General features: G+C 42.0%; 1 protein-coding gene across 5 annotated transcripts in view; it reads right to left on the bottom strand.

Annotated features, from left to right (window-relative positions):
* The window catches only part of GSAP (gamma-secretase activating protein), a 109,242-nt gene that overhangs the window by 22,405 nt on the left and 66,722 nt on the right, over positions 1-20,115 (bottom strand). For 4 of the 5 annotated variants that reach the window (XR_003436540.1, XR_003436541.1, XR_003436542.1 and 1 more), the window contains exons 20-30: positions 19,358-19,486; positions 18,441-18,499; positions 17,712-17,743; positions 15,340-15,401; positions 11,579-11,674; positions 8,969-9,039; positions 8,395-8,489; positions 3,491-3,610; positions 1,912-1,973; positions 260-361; positions 6-105 (exon numbers count right to left, since the gene is read on the bottom strand). Coding sequence is in view for 2 of the 5 variants with exons in the window: in XM_027123814.1 (XP_026979615.1) it covers positions 6-105; positions 260-361; positions 1,912-1,973; positions 3,491-3,610; positions 8,395-8,489; positions 8,969-9,039; positions 11,579-11,674; positions 15,340-15,401; positions 17,712-17,743; positions 18,441-18,499; positions 19,358-19,486 (928 nt within the window). In the remaining 3 variants the exon portion in view is untranslated. The remainder of the gene's footprint in view (positions 1-5; positions 106-259; positions 362-1,911; positions 1,974-3,490; positions 3,611-8,394; positions 8,490-8,968; positions 9,040-11,578; positions 11,675-15,339; positions 15,402-17,711; positions 17,744-18,440; positions 18,500-19,357; positions 19,487-20,115) is intronic. The other variant, XM_027123816.1, reaches the window with a different exon arrangement.

The following is a 20,115-nucleotide window of genomic DNA, read 5'->3' as shown; positions in this document are numbered from 1 at the left end:
CTTACCTGGATTGGAGGACTCAATATCTGTCAGTATTTCAATGAAGTAGTTCAGAGGCAGAAATTCTACACTGAATGATGACTTGTCCATCATAGAACTCCGGGGCTAAAAGGGAAACGGCTGTGGTATCAGCTGATTCTCCACAACAAGCACAAACTTAAAGTGGTAAGAACTACAACTGCTGTCCATATGCATATGTTAAAATGGGCAAAGAGGTTCCAAAATCATTTAGCGGGGCCTCTGCTCCACACAGACTCACCTGTTTGTTATAGTTCTGAAGCAGTTGCTTTACATGGTTCCGGGAAATAATGTTAGAACTCACAGGATGATCCCAAAGTCGACAGATCTTCTGACCTGTAAGCTATTTTTGCAAATTGAAAAATATGTAGAGGAGGATTTTTAGGGCAGTGAAAATACTCTGTATGATACTACAGTGTTAGATATATCTCCTTATATATTTGTCCAAACTCACAGAATGAACGACACCGAGAGTGAACCCTAATGCTAACTATGGACTTTGGTGATTGTGATGTGCAGTGTAGGTTCATCCACTGTAACAGATGGACCCATTCTGCTGGGGGATGCTGATAATAGGGGAGACTGTGTGTATGTGGAGGAAGGGGGTGTATAGGAAATCTCTGTACCTTCCACACTAAAAAATTTAAGTCAATAATAAAAATAAAAAGATGGAAAAATACAGAGAGGAGAATATAGCTCACAGCATTAAGTAAATTTATTTTATATCAATTCATAATTTTTTAAAATGTATTCCAGCTACTGAGTCTAAAAGACAGACTCTTTATGGTTAATGACCTCGGAGAAAGGCCATTTCCTATGAGGTATGCTTCTGAATTTTGAATAAATACTCCCTTAAATGCAACTCTGAGGAAAGCATTTTGTGTAGTGAGGCTGCCAAACTCTTTTTCTGAAATGGAGTTCATCTGTTACTCTTCAAAACTGAGTATCTGCATGCCAACCCTACGTGATATTTTGATATGAAGCTAAAGGTTATAGGCATGTACTCTGCCAGTGTCTCGCCCAGAAAATTTTAATTCCCTAAGGGTATAAGGCAAAAAAAAAAAAAAAAAAAAATCGAATTTAGAGACCAAACTAAATGTTCAGAGATATTCCCCAGAGAGATCTAGCCATGGAGAATATGCTTTGTTTTCTATTCTTGCCTCTGCCTCAGTAAGCCTGTGAGGGCGAGAAGGTGTCATAAAGCAAGGCGATTAGGTCCAGGAAGGCATCAGACATCCCTTTGTGGGAGGATCGTGCCAGAGACAGAAGTGCTCAACGTATGTAAATGGCACAGAGCTGGCCAAGGCTCTCACGGCCGGGAAGTCCGCAGAGTCAGAGGCTCTGAAGACCTTGCCGTGGAATGTCTGAATTTCACAGCATTTCTGATTCAGAGAGCTACAATACCCCACAAAAACAAGGAGTGCCTGTATAACCCTCTCCCTCATGTTTCTCATTTTTCCTTCAACCAGGAATGTTTTCCTGCCGTGGTGCAAACAACAGTAAGAGGAAACGCAGCTCCAGAACCTTCTGACCTCACCTGTATTTCAATTTCTTATCAGTTTAAATGCCAAAAGCACATGTTTCCCCTCTGCCTCCCCTCAGACTCACAGACGTACATGTTACTGTGGTTTCCTCAGAGGAGAAAACGGCTAAACGTTCTAGGTGGGCCTGTGCTGAAGCAGCACACGCACAGCCAGGGGAGCAAGCACTCGGCAGGCCCAGTGGGAGCAGCGGACAGACAGGTAGGGATGGACGGGATTTCTTGGAAAGGGCCGAAGGGTGAGACAATTCAACTGACTTCGGCCCAAAGCCAGTAACTGCTCTTCCTGCAAGAAGAAACTGAAGGAGGGGTACATGCCAAGGCTTAGAAAATAGAATATACTTCAGGATTACCGGAGGAAGCCGCACAATGATGCTGAGCTTTACTTTTTCATTTTTCTCTGTATTGTCCAGATCTACAAGAAAGTCAGAAATTGGCAAACAAAATAAAACAAAACAAAAAGAAAAAACCCAGTAATCTCCATTTTAATACCTGAGCAAGCTAATACTTCAGAGCTTCATCCTGGTAATGCATGTCCCAACCTTGTTTTTCAAGCCAAGTCTAACAACACTATGAAAATATTAGTTTGTGTCTCTCTGAATAAAAAAGGGATTTTTTAACATCTTTATTGGAGTATAATTGCTTTACAATGGTGTGTTAGTTTCTGCTTTATAACAAAGTGAATCAGCTATACGTATACATATATCCCCATATCCCCTCCCTCTTGCATCTCCCTCCCACCCTCCCTATCCCACCCCTCTAGGTGGTCACAAAGCACGGAGCTGATCTCCCTGTGCTATGCGGCTGCTTCCCACTAGCTACGTATTTGACATTTGGTAGTGAGTATATGTTCATGCCACTCTCTCACTTCGTCCCAGCTTACCCTTCCCCCTCCCTGTGTCCTCAAGTCCATTCTCTAGTAGGTCTGTGTCTTTATTCCCGTCCTGCCCGTAGGTTCTCCAGAACCATTTTTTCTTTTTTTTAGATTCCATATATATGTGCTAGCATATGGTATTTGTTATTCTCTTTCTGACTTACTTCACTCTGTATGACAGACTCTAGGTCCATCCACCTCACTACAAATAACTCAATTTCGTTTCTTTTTATGACCGAGTAATATTCCATTGTGTATATGTGCCACATCTTCTTTGTCCATTCATCTGTTGATGGACACCTTGGTTGTTTCCATGCCCCGGCTATTGTAAATAGAGCTGCAATGAACACTGTGGTACATGACTAAAAAGGGATTTCTTAATGAAGCTGCTGCTCTATATCAGGGAACAGCGTTCTGTAACAGGCTGCCAGTCACAGAGCAATTCTTCTGACTGACTTAAAACATGCAGCACCTTGAGGAATGGCAAATACTTCAATATATATTAACAAAACTCATCTATAAAATACCACAGTTGAATAATTTAACCAAGAGTCATTACACTACAGACCTTATTTCAAGTTCAAATTCCCACAGGCACTACACCTCTCATTACTTTTCCTTGCATTTCAAGTCTAACTTTGAGAGGACGGAGTTAATCAGCTGAAAGTAAGCCATTGCATGACATTTTTCTTGAGAAATAAGCCTTCAGTCTCCTATTCTCAAGTGCCCTCATGTACAGAAAAGGAGTCTAATAGTTGTGTACAGATTGAGAAGCCCTTTGGGGTCTCTTGAAGGGCAAAGGCACGGTGGTCCAAAGGATGGTTACGGGAAATGAACCGTACTCAGCAGGCCCAGCTGCGTAATTGTGGAAGCCACGCAAAACGAAAACGAGGAGCCCCTCTTCAACTATTAAGAATGTCAAGATTGAATACAGAACATTAAACCCTGCACGGGCCCCTTCTGAGTGCAGCAGGGCCCCGTGTGACCACAGGTCGCACACCCACAAAGGCAGCCCGGTGGTGCTGGGGCTGGAACAAGGCAAACTCAGAGCCCCTTACCTTTCATGAGCCTTGTGACAGCTGTTTCTGTGAGAAGCAACACTCCGTTATCAATGTAATGCAGCAGGTTATGCAAAGGCAGACAGTGGACACCAAGGATCGTGTGCAGAGTGTGAAAACCTAGGATGAGAGACCCGGGACGGTAGACACGGTCAGCCATCATCTCTGGCCTCCCAGAGGGAATGACTCTGGTGATGGCAATAAAGCACTCAGCTCACCACTTGGCAGCTAGAGTCAAATAAATGCTCCTTGAACACAAGGTCCAAGGTTCCTTCCTTCTGTATTATCACTACTAAGTATTGTGCTGGGTATATAGTAAGTTCCCAATAAGCACGTATTCCCTCCACCTTGCATGCCTTCCTAGGCAAAAAGAGAAAAACAGTGCAAGGTCTGCTGAATGAAGATGGTTTTACAGTTTAAAAGGTTTGTAATTCTATGGTAAAATCGCAAAATAGAAAAATTAACAGTAGAGCTTCAAACTCCACATGCCCAGACTAAAGCCTGATGGACAGGGACCATTTTGCTGCAGGAGAAAATATTTGGACCAGAAGGGGACTGATTAGTTTAGATGACTAATCTCTGGGTATGCCCTAGAGAAAGGCTTTTGGGGTCTACTTGGACTAAATCATATAAAAGAAGCACTAAAATGATATTGCCAGATAGCAAATCTCTAGGAATTCAGTAGAAAGGCACTCTCAAGGCCTTGGGCAGGGCTAAGTCTAAGTCTCACGGGCAGGGCTACCCAAACTCTCACAGAGCTAGAGCTCTAAGTCCACTATTCACACTAACCGACACAAACAACATCAGACCGGGAGAGAATCAGAAAAGCCCTCTTGGAAAAGATGGCATGTGAGAGGCGCTTTGAAGGGTTAATGCCATTCCTGAGAGTGGAAATGACGTGAGAGAACATACAGGCTGGAAAAGCAGCAGAAGTCAGGTTTGACCTGAGTAGACAGAGGCCGGAATCATGCTGTGCTGCTTACTAGACGTAGGTAATTAAGCCTTTCCAGCCTCTGTTTCTTCATCCCTAAAGTGGAATCACCAGTACCTTTCCTGCAGGGCTGCTTTGAGAGCTACAGCTAGGTCTGTGAAGAGCCTGGCACGTGGTGTAACAACGTGACCAACACCAGACAGGTACTGAGGCCTTTCATTTACGCACAGGCTCACTTGATCCTCATATGACACCATGAGGTGGGAACTACTTGATCCCCATTTTATAAATGGGGAAACCAAGATTCACAGGAGCTAAGAAACCTAACCGGGAAATAGTAAGTGGCTGAGTTAACGTTTGAACGCAGGCTGTGGGATTTTAGCCTAGCCTTTTAACCACGACGTTATCCTGCCTCAAGAACTGGTGTTAATGGAACAACATGAGCAGAGGCCCAAAGGTGAGAAAGCACGGGGTACATTTAGGAAAGAGTAAATGACCCAGCTGGGTTGGAACAGGCGTGCAAGAGGAATGGTGGAAGGTGAGACTGGAAAGGTTAATCTATTCAACAAAACCCCTTCGGCACGCCAGGCAAGGAGCTGGGTGTGCAGTGATGAGAAGAACAAGCATGACTGCTGCTCCCATCCACCTTCCAGTATGATAGGGAGACTGACAATCAAGTAATCACAAAATAAATATTCATTTTTTTTAATATGACCAGTTCTATGAAGGAAAAGTATAGGGTGCTCTTAATATATGTGTCACGGGGTTGAATGCTGAATGACAGCAAGGAATTGATTATTTAGTCAACTCTGGGGAGGCACTGAAAGCTTTTGAGCAGGATTGTTAGAGGATTTGAGTTTTACTTGTGGAATATTAATGTGGCAACAGGCAAAGAATGGACTGGAGTGACAGCTTGCTACCGGAGGAATAAAGATCTGTTGGGAAGTGACTGCGTGAACGTGTCCAAGAGGGAACGAGGGCACTGAGAGTGAGAGGGAAGGAAGGGATCATAGGATCATGGCGACGTGTACTGGCTTGGAAACTGATTGGATGTGGATGGGGAATGACGAAGACTCGTTGCCTGATCTTAGAGGCTTACATGACAGAGACATGATGGCCAAAGAGAGCTGGGACTTGGATTCAGAGACGTCGTGGAGCTTTCTCTCTCTGAGCATAAGAAACATGAGCAGTGGGAGACTTGAGTCCCATGTCCTGGCAACATTGAGGGTCAGATAAAGTTCAGACTCTGCCCTCAAGCCGATGTTAATGGTCTGACAATGGGATGAGTCTACTAACTGCTCTGATTCCAAAAAAAAATAGTGATTTTACTAGCTAATTAACAATATGAGATTTTTTCAAATGGATTTGGACAGTCTTCTCAAGATTAAAAAAGTTATAAAATTATCTCTGAGGAAGAGTTTATAGAAGGTTATTGATCCTACAGATTTTCTCCATTCAAAATTCCTCTCTAGGGGCTCCCCTGGTGGCGCAGTGGTTGAGAGTCCACCTGTCGATGCAGGGGACATGGGTTCGTGCCCCGGTCCGGGAAGATCCCACATGACGCAGAGCGGCTGGGCCCATGAGCCATGGCCACTGAACCTGAGCGTCCGGAGCCTGTGCTCCGCAATGGGAGAGGCCACAACAGTGAGGGGCCCGTGTACTGCAAAACAAACAAACAAACAAACAAACAAAATTCCTCTCTAGCTCTGTGTCCATGTCCTAAAGATCCCTGATGACCCTTTATCCTCCATTCCCAGGGCACAGTCCCAAATTCAACAGCCCATTCCTTGCCTCCTCTCAGCATGTCAGCTCTAAGCAACAGAGCAAACTGGCTAGAAGTAGGCATCGGTACCGAAAGAGAGACCTTTTCCAGCCAGCTCTAGTCCTCACCCTCCAGGGCTCCTGGCCTTCTCCAGGCAGCAAAGAGAACACAGGTCCCTTTTAAGCGGTAAATGCTCCAGCTCTAAACTATGACTTCCCTTCTGTGGTCCTCATTCCCTTTTTTCTTTAAGTAACTCCGGTTACAAGTTTCTGACACTTGGAACTCAAACAGTTCTCACTAGTCCATGGGGCCTGGAAAGCGAGCACATTTACATACATACACACAAAAATACCTGCATTTACACACACATGCCCCACCCCCCCAACATGATCCAGTGTCACTTCATATTAGGGATACAAACATTTCTGAGAAAAGGAAAAAGAGAAACTGCTCTTTCTTACTTGACCCATGGACACCAGCCATTAAGCTCTTACTCATAATAATTTTCAATCACTATGGGTAAAATTGTTCTGTGTTTTCCCTCCTTATCCATCCCTGTGTAGAAATGCAATGTTCTGTAGAAAGTGGATTTTTATGATCTCCCAGATATAATATTGTCCCCAGTGAGTCAGTGTCATTTACTTATAAAAGAAGCTTGGAGATCCATGATGAACAAATCTGAAACTGTCGACCCATTTCTCTACCAGGTCTTTTGTGTTAATGACAAACAATTAAGAATTTAAGCTAGAAAGCCATATATAATTTTCATGAAATCTCTCCACTCTTTCTAGAGGGCACCTCACAATTCATATGCCATTTAAAGCCATCCATTCTCCTCATGAGTGGTCACTTTCAGATCCCTACAAAGTCACAAGAAACGCCTTTTGTGCCTCCACTACAAGCAGATCTTATAAGATAAGGCATATGGACAGAGAAAGTGTGACAGATTCCAGACTGTACCAGATATATCACAAATGCAGAGAAGTTGAGATGTGCTGTGGGGATTTTCTGGGCCCATAAACAGCCAATGTTTCAATATCAACTAATTCAACTGGAATATAAAATTCAAGAGGCAGCACAGAACAGTAGCTAGAAGCATAGATTTTAGGGCCAGACTCCCTGGATTTGAGCACTGGCTCTGTTGCCTAATAGCTATGTGACTGTAGGCAAGTTACTTAACTTTTCTGTGCCTCAATTTCACCATCTATAATGTGGGAATAATATTAAGTGGAACCATTTGAAAGTGCCGTCTTTGTTGGTCAAAAACTGGTTGGATATTAACAATTTAATATGGTTCAATTTAAGCTCTTATCACTTAGCATCATTATAAAAATTAAATGTGCTAATTTATGTAAAGTACTTACAATAGTGCCTAGCACAAAATGGGGACCATATACATGTTGCCTTAAAATGAATGAACAAAGGAACAAATTAATGATGGATGGATGGATGCATAGATGTATATGAATGAATTAAATAAAATTGGCTAGTATATATTATATAGCGATAGCTATCATAAAGCTTAAAACTCATCAGAACTTACACATGATAAGCATAAGGCAGGTCGTTTATAGCAAACAGGAGCTTGTTTCTTACAATGAATATTGATTTATATGCACATTTTCCCAACTAGACTTTTGTTAATTTTTGGAATTGCTCTAATTTCTAGCCCAGTACCTGGCATGAAATTGCTCAACAAATGTTTGTTGACTGAATGAAGAAATGACCAATTAAATGAATGACTGCAGACACATGCGCCAAAGGTGTTTTGAAGCCTGATTTGGTCCTTTTTCAAAATCCTAAGGGAAATTTTTAGCTTCCAAGGAACATATCAGAATCAACTCAATTTCTGACACCCAGCCAGACCTACTTCCTTCTGAGGGTTAACTTTCTTGATCAGATAAACTAGGCCTGGAGACATCAGAGAAAGATCTCCCTGAATCAGCTCCACTGGTTTTTGAACCAGAAAGTTGCATGGGGACCAGCCTTGGCTCCTAAAATTGGTGACAAGCTACTGTATAGTTTAATAATCAGAGGAGATCTGGTCGGCAGAGGCCAACCTCAGGCCCATCTGTCACAGTGACACCAGACACACAATCTCGCAGACATAGGAGGCTTATTCTTAAACTCATAATGCACCGAAGTCCAGAGACTACGTGAAGAAGAAAGAACAAGTTTATTACAACAAAAAACAAAAAAGCCAAGACTTACCAGGAGGCAGAGGTAAAAACAAACTGTTAGTAGCTTCCAAAATCCTGGTCATGATGTGAAAGACCGCAAATTCAGCAGCACTCGCCCGCCTATTGCTGGTCAAAGAACAAAGCAGCATGTCAGGCAAGCAGCTCATCTCCAAAACCCCATTTGCACGTAAGCAGTAGCTCTGAGTGCCACATCCTGGTGGAATGCATGCTAATTGTGAAAGGCTATGCCCCAGAGAAAGGTTCACAGATGTGATGACGACCAGCGGCCTAATGCCTACAATCTAACCAGACAGTAGGCACAGAAATGATAAACTGCATTAACTTAAATTCCCCTTCTTGGCAGTACTGAGCTCATGTGCCCCTTCCCCCCTCATCAGCCAGATGCCAAGGAAAGAGGACAGGTGAAGTAACAGGGGCATAACTTTAAATGTTGAGTTCAGAACTAAGATGGATGGTGTAAGGGGCTGGTGAGAGTTACTTTCAACCGGTAAGTCTCAAAAAGGCTTTGCTACAACAGGCAGCAATCAGAGTTGTTTTACCTCTTTGTACACCATGATAAAATAGAGCAAGAAATACTTGCGTACAAGTGGAGAACCCAGGGATGAAGATTATGTTTCCTCCAACTGGCTTCCAGTATTTGGCAAATGAGATCCAGCTAGAGGGTAAAGACAGTCTGTTAACCTCTGTTCATACCCTTTCCCCTACAAGGTATCCTTCCATAGCTCTGACAGGCATGTTCGGGCAGCTGGCATTCAGGCTGTGCCCGGACACAGAACCAGCCTTTCTGAGGTCAATTCTCAAGCACTGGAATCCAAAATGGAAAGACTGAAAATGTGCAGCTGCGTCTAACAGAGCACCCTCTGTCATTGCAGGCAGTGCCCCAGCTGAGCTTCCCCACCGCTAATCGGCCCCATCGCTCACAAACACAGGCCCTCAATCACAGGCCCTTATCCATCAGTGAAGGTCAAGTGCAACAGAGTTCGCCCTAGGCCTGTTATGTGGCAAGGGTGACATAGCTGACAGCTGACAGAGGAAAGGCGGTTCTGAAGAGAATGGGGGTCCTGAGCATGTGCTGTGGAGCACAACTAGTTCCAAGTCCAGGTTCTACGTTTTACTCATTTGCCAGCAACAGGGCAATCTCCGCGGAGCTGTTATCAGGACCACAAATCCATGCATTGCACATGTAGGCAAAGGACAGGGGCCAAAATTAGGAAGAGTTTCCATGTGAGCACAGACAGACACTATTTATTCTCAATGATATAGATTCTCAGTTTCTCTTTGACTGAAATCAGGTAAGATAATAAATAAGCAATATAATCAGGTTTTGCAGCAACCTCCTCGGATTTATTTTCTAAAGGCTGTCCAGCCACTCTCCTGGGAGGGGACTGGGAGACTCAGTCGTTTGCTGCTGGGCAGGGGGAGCAGCTTTGGCATCAGTCAGTGACTGCTGAGTTGGAAAGACAGGGGCAACGAGTTTTCTGAGACCTCATCTCTACCATTTCTGGTCCTATTGGTTCTAGGAGCTGTTAGCACAAACTAGTGTTATGGGGATTCTTTTATGTGATTAACTATAGGGAAGAATGATGCTTGAAGAAAAACCTTAACATTCTGGAAGATGAAATTTAAAGTCAACAGAAAGAAAGATGGTTGGTGATGTGTTAAATAACTGTGTGTTATGAAAGGACAAAGAAAGTAGGTTAGTATCAACATGGGGAAGATCAGTAACACATTCATAAAGTGAGCCCCTTGGTATCATTCAACTGCAAAGAATTATTATTTAAGAAAGTTTCAGTGCCCTGCTTGTAAACATTAATATATGCAAATACCAACCTCTCCTCCTATACTAAAACTCTGAAAGTCAAACCTTACCACAGAAATTCAAATATATGATTTAAAACCAGATACTAATGACTGCAATAAAGGCAGAAAACTTTTTTTAAAAAATATTCCGCAACTTTATTCCGACTAATTAACTATGAACCGTCTCTATGGCCATATGACCAACAAAGGATTTGAGTGAGTTACTTCCATGCATGCACTTTACTATAGAAATAAATCAATGGGTGGCACTTGGGAGCATTTTGGGGAGTTGTTTTAATTCAACAAACACTCATTAAGCAAGTGCCATCCAAGAGCTCAGGCTCCATTCACAGAGCCATTCTGCCACTACCCAGTTTTCCAAAATAGAAGATTTCTTTCTGTATTTCTTTTTCGTTTGTTTGTTTTTATTTTTTTAAATTTGTTTTAATTGAAGTATAGTTGATTTACTATGCTGTGCCAATCTCTGCTGTACAGCAAAGTGACTCAGTTCTACACATACAGACACTCTTCTTTTAATATTCTTTTCCATTATTGAATATAGTTCCCTGTAAGGCAGAAAACTTTCAAAGTTAAACATGAAATTAAATCAGGGCCATATCTAATAAATTTAACTAATCTTCCAGAATTCAATGCAAAAATATTTGTTCACATTTACACACTGGTCCTATGCAAACCTGGAGAAATGGAGTGTTGCAGTGTTCTTTCTCTTTCTGTATATTTAAATACTTTAAAATTTTTATCCATCTTATTATTTCCAGGTTCTAAGTAGGGTGAGGCCTCAACTCCATATGTGTTTTGAAAGACTCAAGACAGCCTCAAATTTCAATCCAGCTGCATCACTTCTATTTACACATGGATCACACAATTTCAATGAGTGGCTACCAGGTAAATGGGATGCCAATCTCCTCAGCAGACTCTGGAACGTGGTAAGTATTTATACAACTGGCCTGGAATCTCACCTAATTGGGCTGTTGGAGCTAAGCAAGAATTGAAGTTCAAGCTCTCTCATGTTTGCAGAAACCTCCACGTACAGAAACCACTACCTATGGTTTACTAAGGAGCTGGAAGATGACAAGAGGACATGAACGTTTGGCAACCACTGCTGAATTCATCACTGTTCCAGGCTTCCATGAGCATATAACCACTACCGCAGGGAGTGCAATAAGCCACTGCCAGAGCCACATTCTCTTTGTTTTTTGGTTCTTTTCCCCCTTTCTTCAATCTACAGCACCACATATACAGGTTTGAGGATGGGAGAGCTCCAAAAAACCTAATATGAAAAACCTACTGAACCACATACTGGGAACTATACACCCAGAGACCAAGCGGTTGAGCGGGGGTGGGTCGGGTAGAGAAGATAAAGCAAAACCAACCAGTTTTGAAACGTAGTCCAGAACCATCTGTTCAATTTTCTTCTTTTCTACACCCTGTAGATGTCTCAAAAGATGGTCTTTTAGCTCAGACACCATCTGAAAACAGAATATAGATTAGATAAGTCACAACCTACCCAATCACACCTGCAACTGGTTTGAATTCTATTCATTTATTAACACTTCCTATCAATATGAAAGATATTGGACCTGAAGATCCCACTAGCAGAAATGCATAACCCACAATGTTCCTTAATGGGCATAAATCAGGGGGCACCACCATTTTCCTCGAGAGGAATGACTTATGATTCACCCAAAGTCCAGTCAACAGCTGAGAGCCAGGCTCCCAGCCCTGCTGAGAATTCTCCAAAGAAGCCAGTGGAAGTCACTAGCTTAGCAGTCAAAGGCTTTGGGATCTACCAAAGGATTGAAGTCTACTGCGCCTGGCTATGGAGAGCTAACGGGAACAACTCTAAACGTGGAATGACTATGCTAATGGGAGTGGCGGGAAGGGACAGGATTTGGGTGTTTGCAAGGACAGAGGCTGGAGTAAAAGGAAATGCACCAGGTATCTCTCTCTGCACAATGGTTAAGACATTCCACGCAGCTCCCTGGTATGTAAAGGTATGGATATATTTAGCCTAGTGCCTCCAAATGGGCTTGTTTCTGTAGCCACACTCTTCTAACCATCCCTGGGGCTCCCCAATCAGTGTGGCATTCCCAGCCCTCCCACTTTTTGCTTTTCTCTCCTTTTCTTCCTTTTTTTCCTCGCTTTTGCCTAAATGGCCTGATCAGCTACAAACCCTCTTGGCTAGAGAAATCTTTGCATCAATAAACACCATGGGAATTGTACAACTGACAACACAAGTATATATACCTTCTATTTTAGCAGATTTACATTTACGACAGACACACTGGGTAAACCTTAGCCCGTGGCATCCTGGGCCAAGACAGAGTGGTATATTATTTCAATTCAGTCTCCGGCATGTGCTAATTGATTAGGCTTTAAAAAAAATTATTTTTTTTCTGTGTAAGTTATAATGCATATTTTTGTGCATTTCAATTTTTCTATAATAAGCATAAAGATGAAAATTTAAATTGCTCATAATCCTACCATCTACATTAACACTTTGGGTTTTTTATTTTCCTTTTTTCAGTTTGCACACTCATTCTAATATTTTACAATCTGCTTTTTCTCACATAATAATTTATGTCATTAAATATTCTTTATCACACTAGTTGTAATGGCTGCACAGTGTCCAATTTTATGAAAATACTATAATTGAATTATTTATTCCCTTCTTATACATATGCGATATTTCCTTTACTATTGTTACAAATACCACCAAAAAATCCTTACACAAAAGTTGCTTGCCATATGCTCGATTATTTTGTCAGGCTAAATTCCTAGAAATGGAATTCATTGGGTCCCTACTTAAGGTTACAGAGACATTGCTAAAATGGCTTCCACTGTGGTTATATTAATTTCCAATTCCATCTCATGAGGCTGTCAAATTCCCTGTACCCTGAACTTTCCTAGTATGATTTTTAAATTTTTGTCAATTTGATAGACAAAAAAAAAAAGACAAACAAAGAAAAACATTTATTCTGTTTGTCATTTGATTATAGTAATGTTAAGCATTCTCTTTCTTACCCTGCCCCAACTCAAGATCTCTTGGCCTAAATTAACTTTTGAAAATTCACTGGTCACAGCTTTTGTCCATTTCCCTTCCAGTGTGTTGTTCTCTTACTGATTTATAAACATTACATGCCAAATGTTATTCTTTTATCACATATGTGGCAAATACTTTTTTCTAAATGTATTGCCTTTCTGTTGTTCTCTTCTAAGTTTTCAGTCAATCTTCTCCTGTAGGTTTATGTTCAATAATACACTTAAAAGGCTTTCTCAGTATTTTTTAACTGTCCCCTTATTCAAATTCTTTCACACAGTTTAAAATTTTTATATGACTCCTTAACCTGACATTTCTGTTGGTTTATGATATAAAGTGGCGGTATTTGGGGTGGGAAGAATCTAACTTAACTGTCTTTTCCAAATAGTGAGGCATTGATTGATTGATTGAAAATTATTTCTTTCCCCATTGATTTTTAAATGCCTCATTTTTATCATACACCAAATACCCAAATTTAAACTAGAGCCTCCTGTCTATCTTTGTATCAGCACCATATTGTTCCAATTATTGTAGACCAACAACACATTTAGATATCTCGTAACGCCAGTCCCATTCCTCTTTATTTTGTCAAGTGAGTCAGTCAACTGTCAGAGAAATTTCACTGGCTTTTTGTTTATAATTTTACTAAAGTTAGATGCTAAGGATTTGGAAATAATACACTGTTTTTCGTTATCTTTTTTAACTGGTTAATCCTAATCAAAAAGAAAATAAATATAGCATCACCAGCTTACTAATTTGCAGCATTATTTTTTTTTATTTTCTAATTTTATTATTTTCCCAGTTGATTATTTTGTTTGTTGCATTAGACAATCATAGCGTCTTCTTTTACTTTCATTTCTTATTGCATTGGCTAGAATTTCTAAAACAACATAAAATTTTAGTGAAAATAGCAAGGATACTTAACTTCTTTCTGACGTTAATAGGAATGCCTCCAATGTGACATGAAGAAGGATGCTGGCTATTAGTATTAGACTATACTTTGTTTAAAATTCCAGGAGTGGAATTTTACTTTTATCAACTTTTAGCACCTATAGAATCTTTTTTTTCCTCTTTGACTTAGTCGTGTGATGAATTACATTAATATATTTTCCAATATTAAGCCTTCCTAGAAAGAAGCCCATGTGGCTATGCTGTATTTTCAAATAGAGCACTGGGAAGTATTTTAATTACGCCTGTAGTATCTATATTCATAACCGTAAGTAGTCACTGTCGGATTCTGGTTTTAAGGTTATGCTGGCTTTTTAAAGTGATTAAGAAGCTTCCCATCTTTTTTTCAAAAATACTTTACATAACATGAGAATGATCTGGTCCTTAAAAGTCTGAAAGCACAAACTTATTAAATAACTTGGGGCCTTTTTTGGAGATAATCTTTCATATTTTTTCCAAATTATTTTATGGTTATTATGCTTTCAGGCTTTCTATCTCTTCTTGGCTCAAGTTTGGTCATTTCTAGTTGCCAAGGAAACTTTGTTTAACTAGAATTTTTAAGTGTATGAATATGTATTTACACATATTTTTCTCATATTTTTCAACTACCTATATTTAAGGTAATAGATTATCCCATTCCTAAGCCTGCACAGTATTAAAAATATTTTATTAGACTTCTCAGATGTTTAATAGTTTTTTTTTAAGATTTTGGATTTATTTGCCAATCCTGTTCTTCAATTAATTTATTTTGATTTACATCTCTTTGGTCTTCCTAGTGGTAGGACCTCTTGAGAAAAAATACTTTATCCCGTCGTATTTTAAACCCAAATACAAATGCTACAGAGACGCTGCTGTTTCCTATTTTAAAAACTCTCAGTGCTATACATTTCCTTATGATGTTTTATAATTATACATTTATTGGGGTCACTGATTAATTCATGTCTCTCTCACAAGACTACAAGTACCAAGAGGGCAGAAATTATATATGTGTTCCTCACCGCTGAGCCTACAGTGAGTGACTGGCAACAACCCTGTGTTGAAAGAGTGAATGAAAAACAAGAACAGAATGAGAAGTACAATCTAGCCCTTCCTCCTTTCCTTGGAGCCCACTGTTCACCAGCACTGAACAGCCCACAGACCACTTACCAGGCCCATAAGCAGCCGCTGGTGGTTGTCTTCCTCCTGGAAGAGGGGTGTTAATCTTGGCTCTGAAATTAAAGAGCGCAACAGTCAAGCAGGGTGGTTTTCGGGAATGGGCTGGAAGGAGGAGGCCTCAGCCTGGGTTTCCCTTCTCTGAGTCACTGGGAAAACATAACAATTCCCTGATGGGATGAAAATTTTTCATTCAGTGTGACCTAGTTCTACATGCTGCAACTTACCGCTTAGTGATATGCAGAGAGAGAGAGAGAGCGAGAGAGCTGTGAACCAGAGAGGCAGAAACTGGGAAAGAAAGAAAGAAAACAAGGAACACGTTCCCAACACCAATATACTCTGACTTTGATTTCTCTTCAGTGTGAAGACTCACCACTAAGATCCTCTGCTTCATAGGAGAATGAACGACTTGGGCCCTCTCTAAACCCTAAGGGAGGGGCAAACCCAGGGATGGGGACTTAGTGAAGGGGCGCATGACGCCCTTCTTTCTGACTCCAACTTGTAGTTTATAGAGTAACTGAGGCGAGACCAGTCAGTTACTGGGGTAAATAAGAATAATTGGCACAAGTTATGGGACTGAAAAGGTAGCTAACTGAGATGGAAGAGTGGCATGTAAGGTTAAACCAAATGGCACTTTCTCCACCTTGACTTGCACCGCACCAGCAAGACTGGGGGGACAGGAAAACGCTGTCTCTAGGAAGATCTGCCCTAACGCTCCGCTAACGGCACCTTCGTGCCCCACCTTCCTCTCCCAGAACCCGAGTCACGAGCCCGTCAACAGGCGGAACTGCCCTGGTCAGGGGGCTGAGGACTCCGTGTGGGAGGGCACGGATGCCTCTTGACCCCTTGAGATAAATCCTAACTGGATCCTACACAGCCTTCATGGTAAACAATTCAAAACTAGAGCCCAGTAGTTTTCACAGCTGTTTTGAACTTCACAAGGAATGTTCCATCTCTGACAGTGACATTTTTCCTAGGAAACTAGCACAACCAAAGCACCTGAGAGGAAGGGGGAAGTTCCCTGAAGGTCATCAAGTGAGAACAACTAGTAACGGGACGCAAACAGGCCTGAAGTACAAGAACAGGAGTTCTACCCAGTCGTGGGAGCAGAGGACACACAGGAACCTCAGCCAGACTGGCAGCACTTCCCACAGTGCAAATCCCCTAGCAACGCAAGGAGGGGAGCCTGCATGCTCACTCACACCCCTGGCGGACTCCTCCTGCCTGGTGTTGGGGGCAGAGCCCTGGCTTCAGGCCTAGATGGCCTGGTTCCCGGGGCTACTCAGTGACTTCACAGCTCATGCGGGCTGTGCGCACAGTTGCAGGATGTGCGGCAACGCATCATATAAAATAATGTCCGTTAGGGTCACCCAACATATACCTAAACATCCAAGCCCATAAAACGGAAGTGGGACATAAAAACAACAGCTCCTTTTTTAATGGAGGCTGACCTTTAGGAAGTCTGAAAGAGTTCCACAGACAAAATCACCAAAAAAGCCTATATTGAATACGTTTAGCATCCTCTCCTCCCAGTTTCCCCTGGCTAAGTTCCCCTTCTTTGTCAAGACTTAACTCGGACATCACCCCGCCGTGGGAAGCCTTTACAACTTTCGTCCCCACTCCTGACCTAGCCCCTCACCCCCTGCACCCTGCAGCTGCGTAATGCCTGTCCCCTGGTTTAGAGGCTATGTGCTAGCATTTCTTCCTCACACACTAAAGATAAAGCAGCCATGTCAGGTATCCCATGTACCAAGCGAGGGACTGGGCACTGTAAACACGACCCTGTTGACTCTCATTTTCTCCTCACGCTTGCCCTGAGGAGAACAACACACAAAATGGATAAATGGCTTGCCTAAAAGCACATGGTGGCCAAGCTGGAGTTTAAGCCCAGTTCTGTCCGCCTCTAAGTCCATACTCTCCCCCCATACCCACACTGTTTGTCTAGAGGCCCCTCGTCTTTGTGCCCCTGTGACCTAGCCCAGGGAGTGCCCAAGTGCTAACCGAAATGAAAGGAACATACAAGTCAAAGATCCTTGTATGATCAGACAGCTGGAGAGAAAGCAGCTCTAAGCCCAGGGGAACTACACCCTGGGAGGACAGCCAGAGGGCATGTTAATTTGATCAGTTCTGTGGGGAAACAGAAGGAAAACAGTCAGGGACTCCTCGGCAAGAGCAGCTGTCCCCAAAGGACCTGGTGCCAAGAGAGACATGGAAAGAGCTGGGTGGCCACTCTGATGGGAAAATAGTAAAGGGTGCTGCCTTCACAGCACTAGTGGAAGGGATTTCCCTGCCAACCCCCAGTGGGAGGAAGAATGGTATTACAAAACACTGACTGAAATCCAGAACACTTTATTTTATTTTCTTACCCAAATTCCTTGCTTCTAGGTTAGAAATCACCCTACAAAGAAATTAGCCAATGTTATTCACACAGGAAGCATTATTCAAAAAAAAAAAACAACGAAAGCCACACCACCATACAAAGATATCCTCCTTTAAAAACCCATCAAACCACCGCAGAAACTGTTCTCAGGCTGCTGAAAACCTCAAAAACTTTAATCAACTTGGCAAAAGCCACATTAGGCAATTTATAAAATCTCAAAACTCTTTAGTGCAAACAATGACAATAATTTAGAACAATTACAGCTCTCAGTTATTGGAAATAAGGGGAACAGAAAATAGAACAGGGGTTGGAATGGGGCCTATGCTTATGGCACTCCGAGATGACTCATCTACCCAGAAAATATGCTTTCAAAATAAGAGCAAGCTCACCAGCCCACTTACACTTGTTTAAAATCAACCTAATGTTTGTACCCCTCTAAAGTGCTCAACTAATAAGAGTTTTCTTTACCACTTATCCCTTGTAAGTCATCTAGCCCCAGGATGCAAATCTAAAAGGTTTAACATATAAATTTTTCCCACTAGAAACTCCAGCTCCAAACTCCAGAATAGGGGTCAGGTGGCTGCGTTAATAAGCTGATAGCATCATCTTGCTGAGGATATGCAACAAAAGTAAGCTACTTCCCTGAAAGGTAGCCAAGAAAGTAATTGCAAAATATAACCATCTTACAGCTACAATAATCCCTCATTTTACTTACTTTATTGCATTATCAAGAATATTTCTCACATACACCGTGGACCTTCTTTTTCCTTTTTTCTAGGAGTGAGAACACGTCAAAAGTGTGGAAGGTGAAGGTTTTGTGGGTGACATTTTTCACACTGAGGTCATAATACAATATAGTTAAGAGTTCAGAAAAAAGAGAGGTACTTTCCAGGTAATCAGAACACCTAAATTCTTTAACAATTGCTCTAAAAAAGTTTTATTCTGAAACTATTACATATTTTATATAGTTGCAAGTCAACTACATATTATATACAACAACACTACAACTATATCCAACAATGCTACAGACAGCTCATGTACTCTTTACCCAGTCTCCCTCAGTGTTTACATCTTCTATAAATAACTACAGTACAATACACAAATCAGCAAACTGGCACTGGTACAGTGAGCGTATAGTGCTGTCATTTTATCACATGTGTAGATTCACATATCACAATGTACCACCATAATCAAGATACAGAAATGCTCCATCACCCCGAAGATCTCCCTTGTGCTATCCCTTGATAGGGGTCACATTCACTCTTTTCCTTTCAACCATCCCTAACCCCTAGCAACCACTACTTTGGGAACACCCAGGTTTTTTTTTTTAATCAATTTTTAACTACACAAGGAGCACAAAAACACATCTGAGACCCGGATGTTAATCCCACTTCTACTATGAACATGCCATGTGTGTCCTTTAACCTCTTTGCACTTGAATTTCCTCTTCAAGAGAAGAGAGGTCAGAGAAGCACCTTGGTCTCCCTACTGGGGATCAGCAGTATTAATAAGCAGTGCCTGGCAAGTGGGGAGAGTGCTGGAACACGGGCCAGCCTAATGGCCTAAGGGCATCACCGAACCTAATCGGCTGGGCTTCTGCTTCTTGCTCTGCGCTCAGGAACCCACACATACCTCTTCTGAGATCAGGCTGTGCCACTCTCTCCTGACCACGCTGTTGTTATAGTGTAAGTGTGGCTTGGAGTACTTAACATATTCCAGGTTGGAGTTCAGTTTTTCCCAGTAGCCCTTAAAGCTATGCACCTGTAGGAGATAAAATCATTGGTGAGCTTGAGAAACAGGTCCTGTGGCCCAAAGTACTCGGCAAGGGTCACGCAAGCCTTGCTGCAAAGCTGGGCTCACTTCACTTCCTTAGCTCTCATGAGGCAGCATTTCTGAGTGCACACTTCCCACAAAGCATGGCTTTCTTGCCCCGATAGGAATTCTAAAATAGACCAGAAGAGGCTTGCCTTCCTCCCTTCCTTTTCGAGTCCCTTTTACACACAGAGAGAGCTGCTCACCTCCCTAAGCCAATAGGACTCCCCTGGGTGAGGGCTAAGTGGGGAAGCCTACACTGAACACATCAAATCATTTCCTCCCCAGAGACCCATTTTTCTGACTCAGATTGTGTCAACAATGCCATGTTTGGTGAGAGAATGTGCACAAGATTTGGAACACGTGGAAGAATAGGGTTACTTTCCCACTAAGTTCATTTACTTCCAAAGGATCTTTTTCAAAACTCAGGAATCAGAAAGGTGAAATGAACTCCTTTCACAGTCAGTTGTCAAATACTCCAAGACAGAATTAGTTGGCGACCATCCCATCTAGGTTTTTGATGTATTGATATCATTGTACTACCCTGAACCAAAAAATACCCATTATGTTCATTTTTA

The sequence above is a fragment of the Aethalodelphis obliquidens genome, unplaced genomic scaffold (assembly GCF_003676395.1).
Source record: "Aethalodelphis obliquidens isolate GAN/ISIS:26980383/991018 unplaced genomic scaffold, ASM367639v1 scaffold27, whole genome shotgun sequence".
Classification (NCBI taxonomy): Eukaryota; Metazoa; Chordata; class Mammalia; order Artiodactyla; family Delphinidae; genus Aethalodelphis; species Aethalodelphis obliquidens.
Note: the sequence above shows the minus strand (reverse complement) of the source record. Positions and strands in the feature narration are given on the sequence as shown.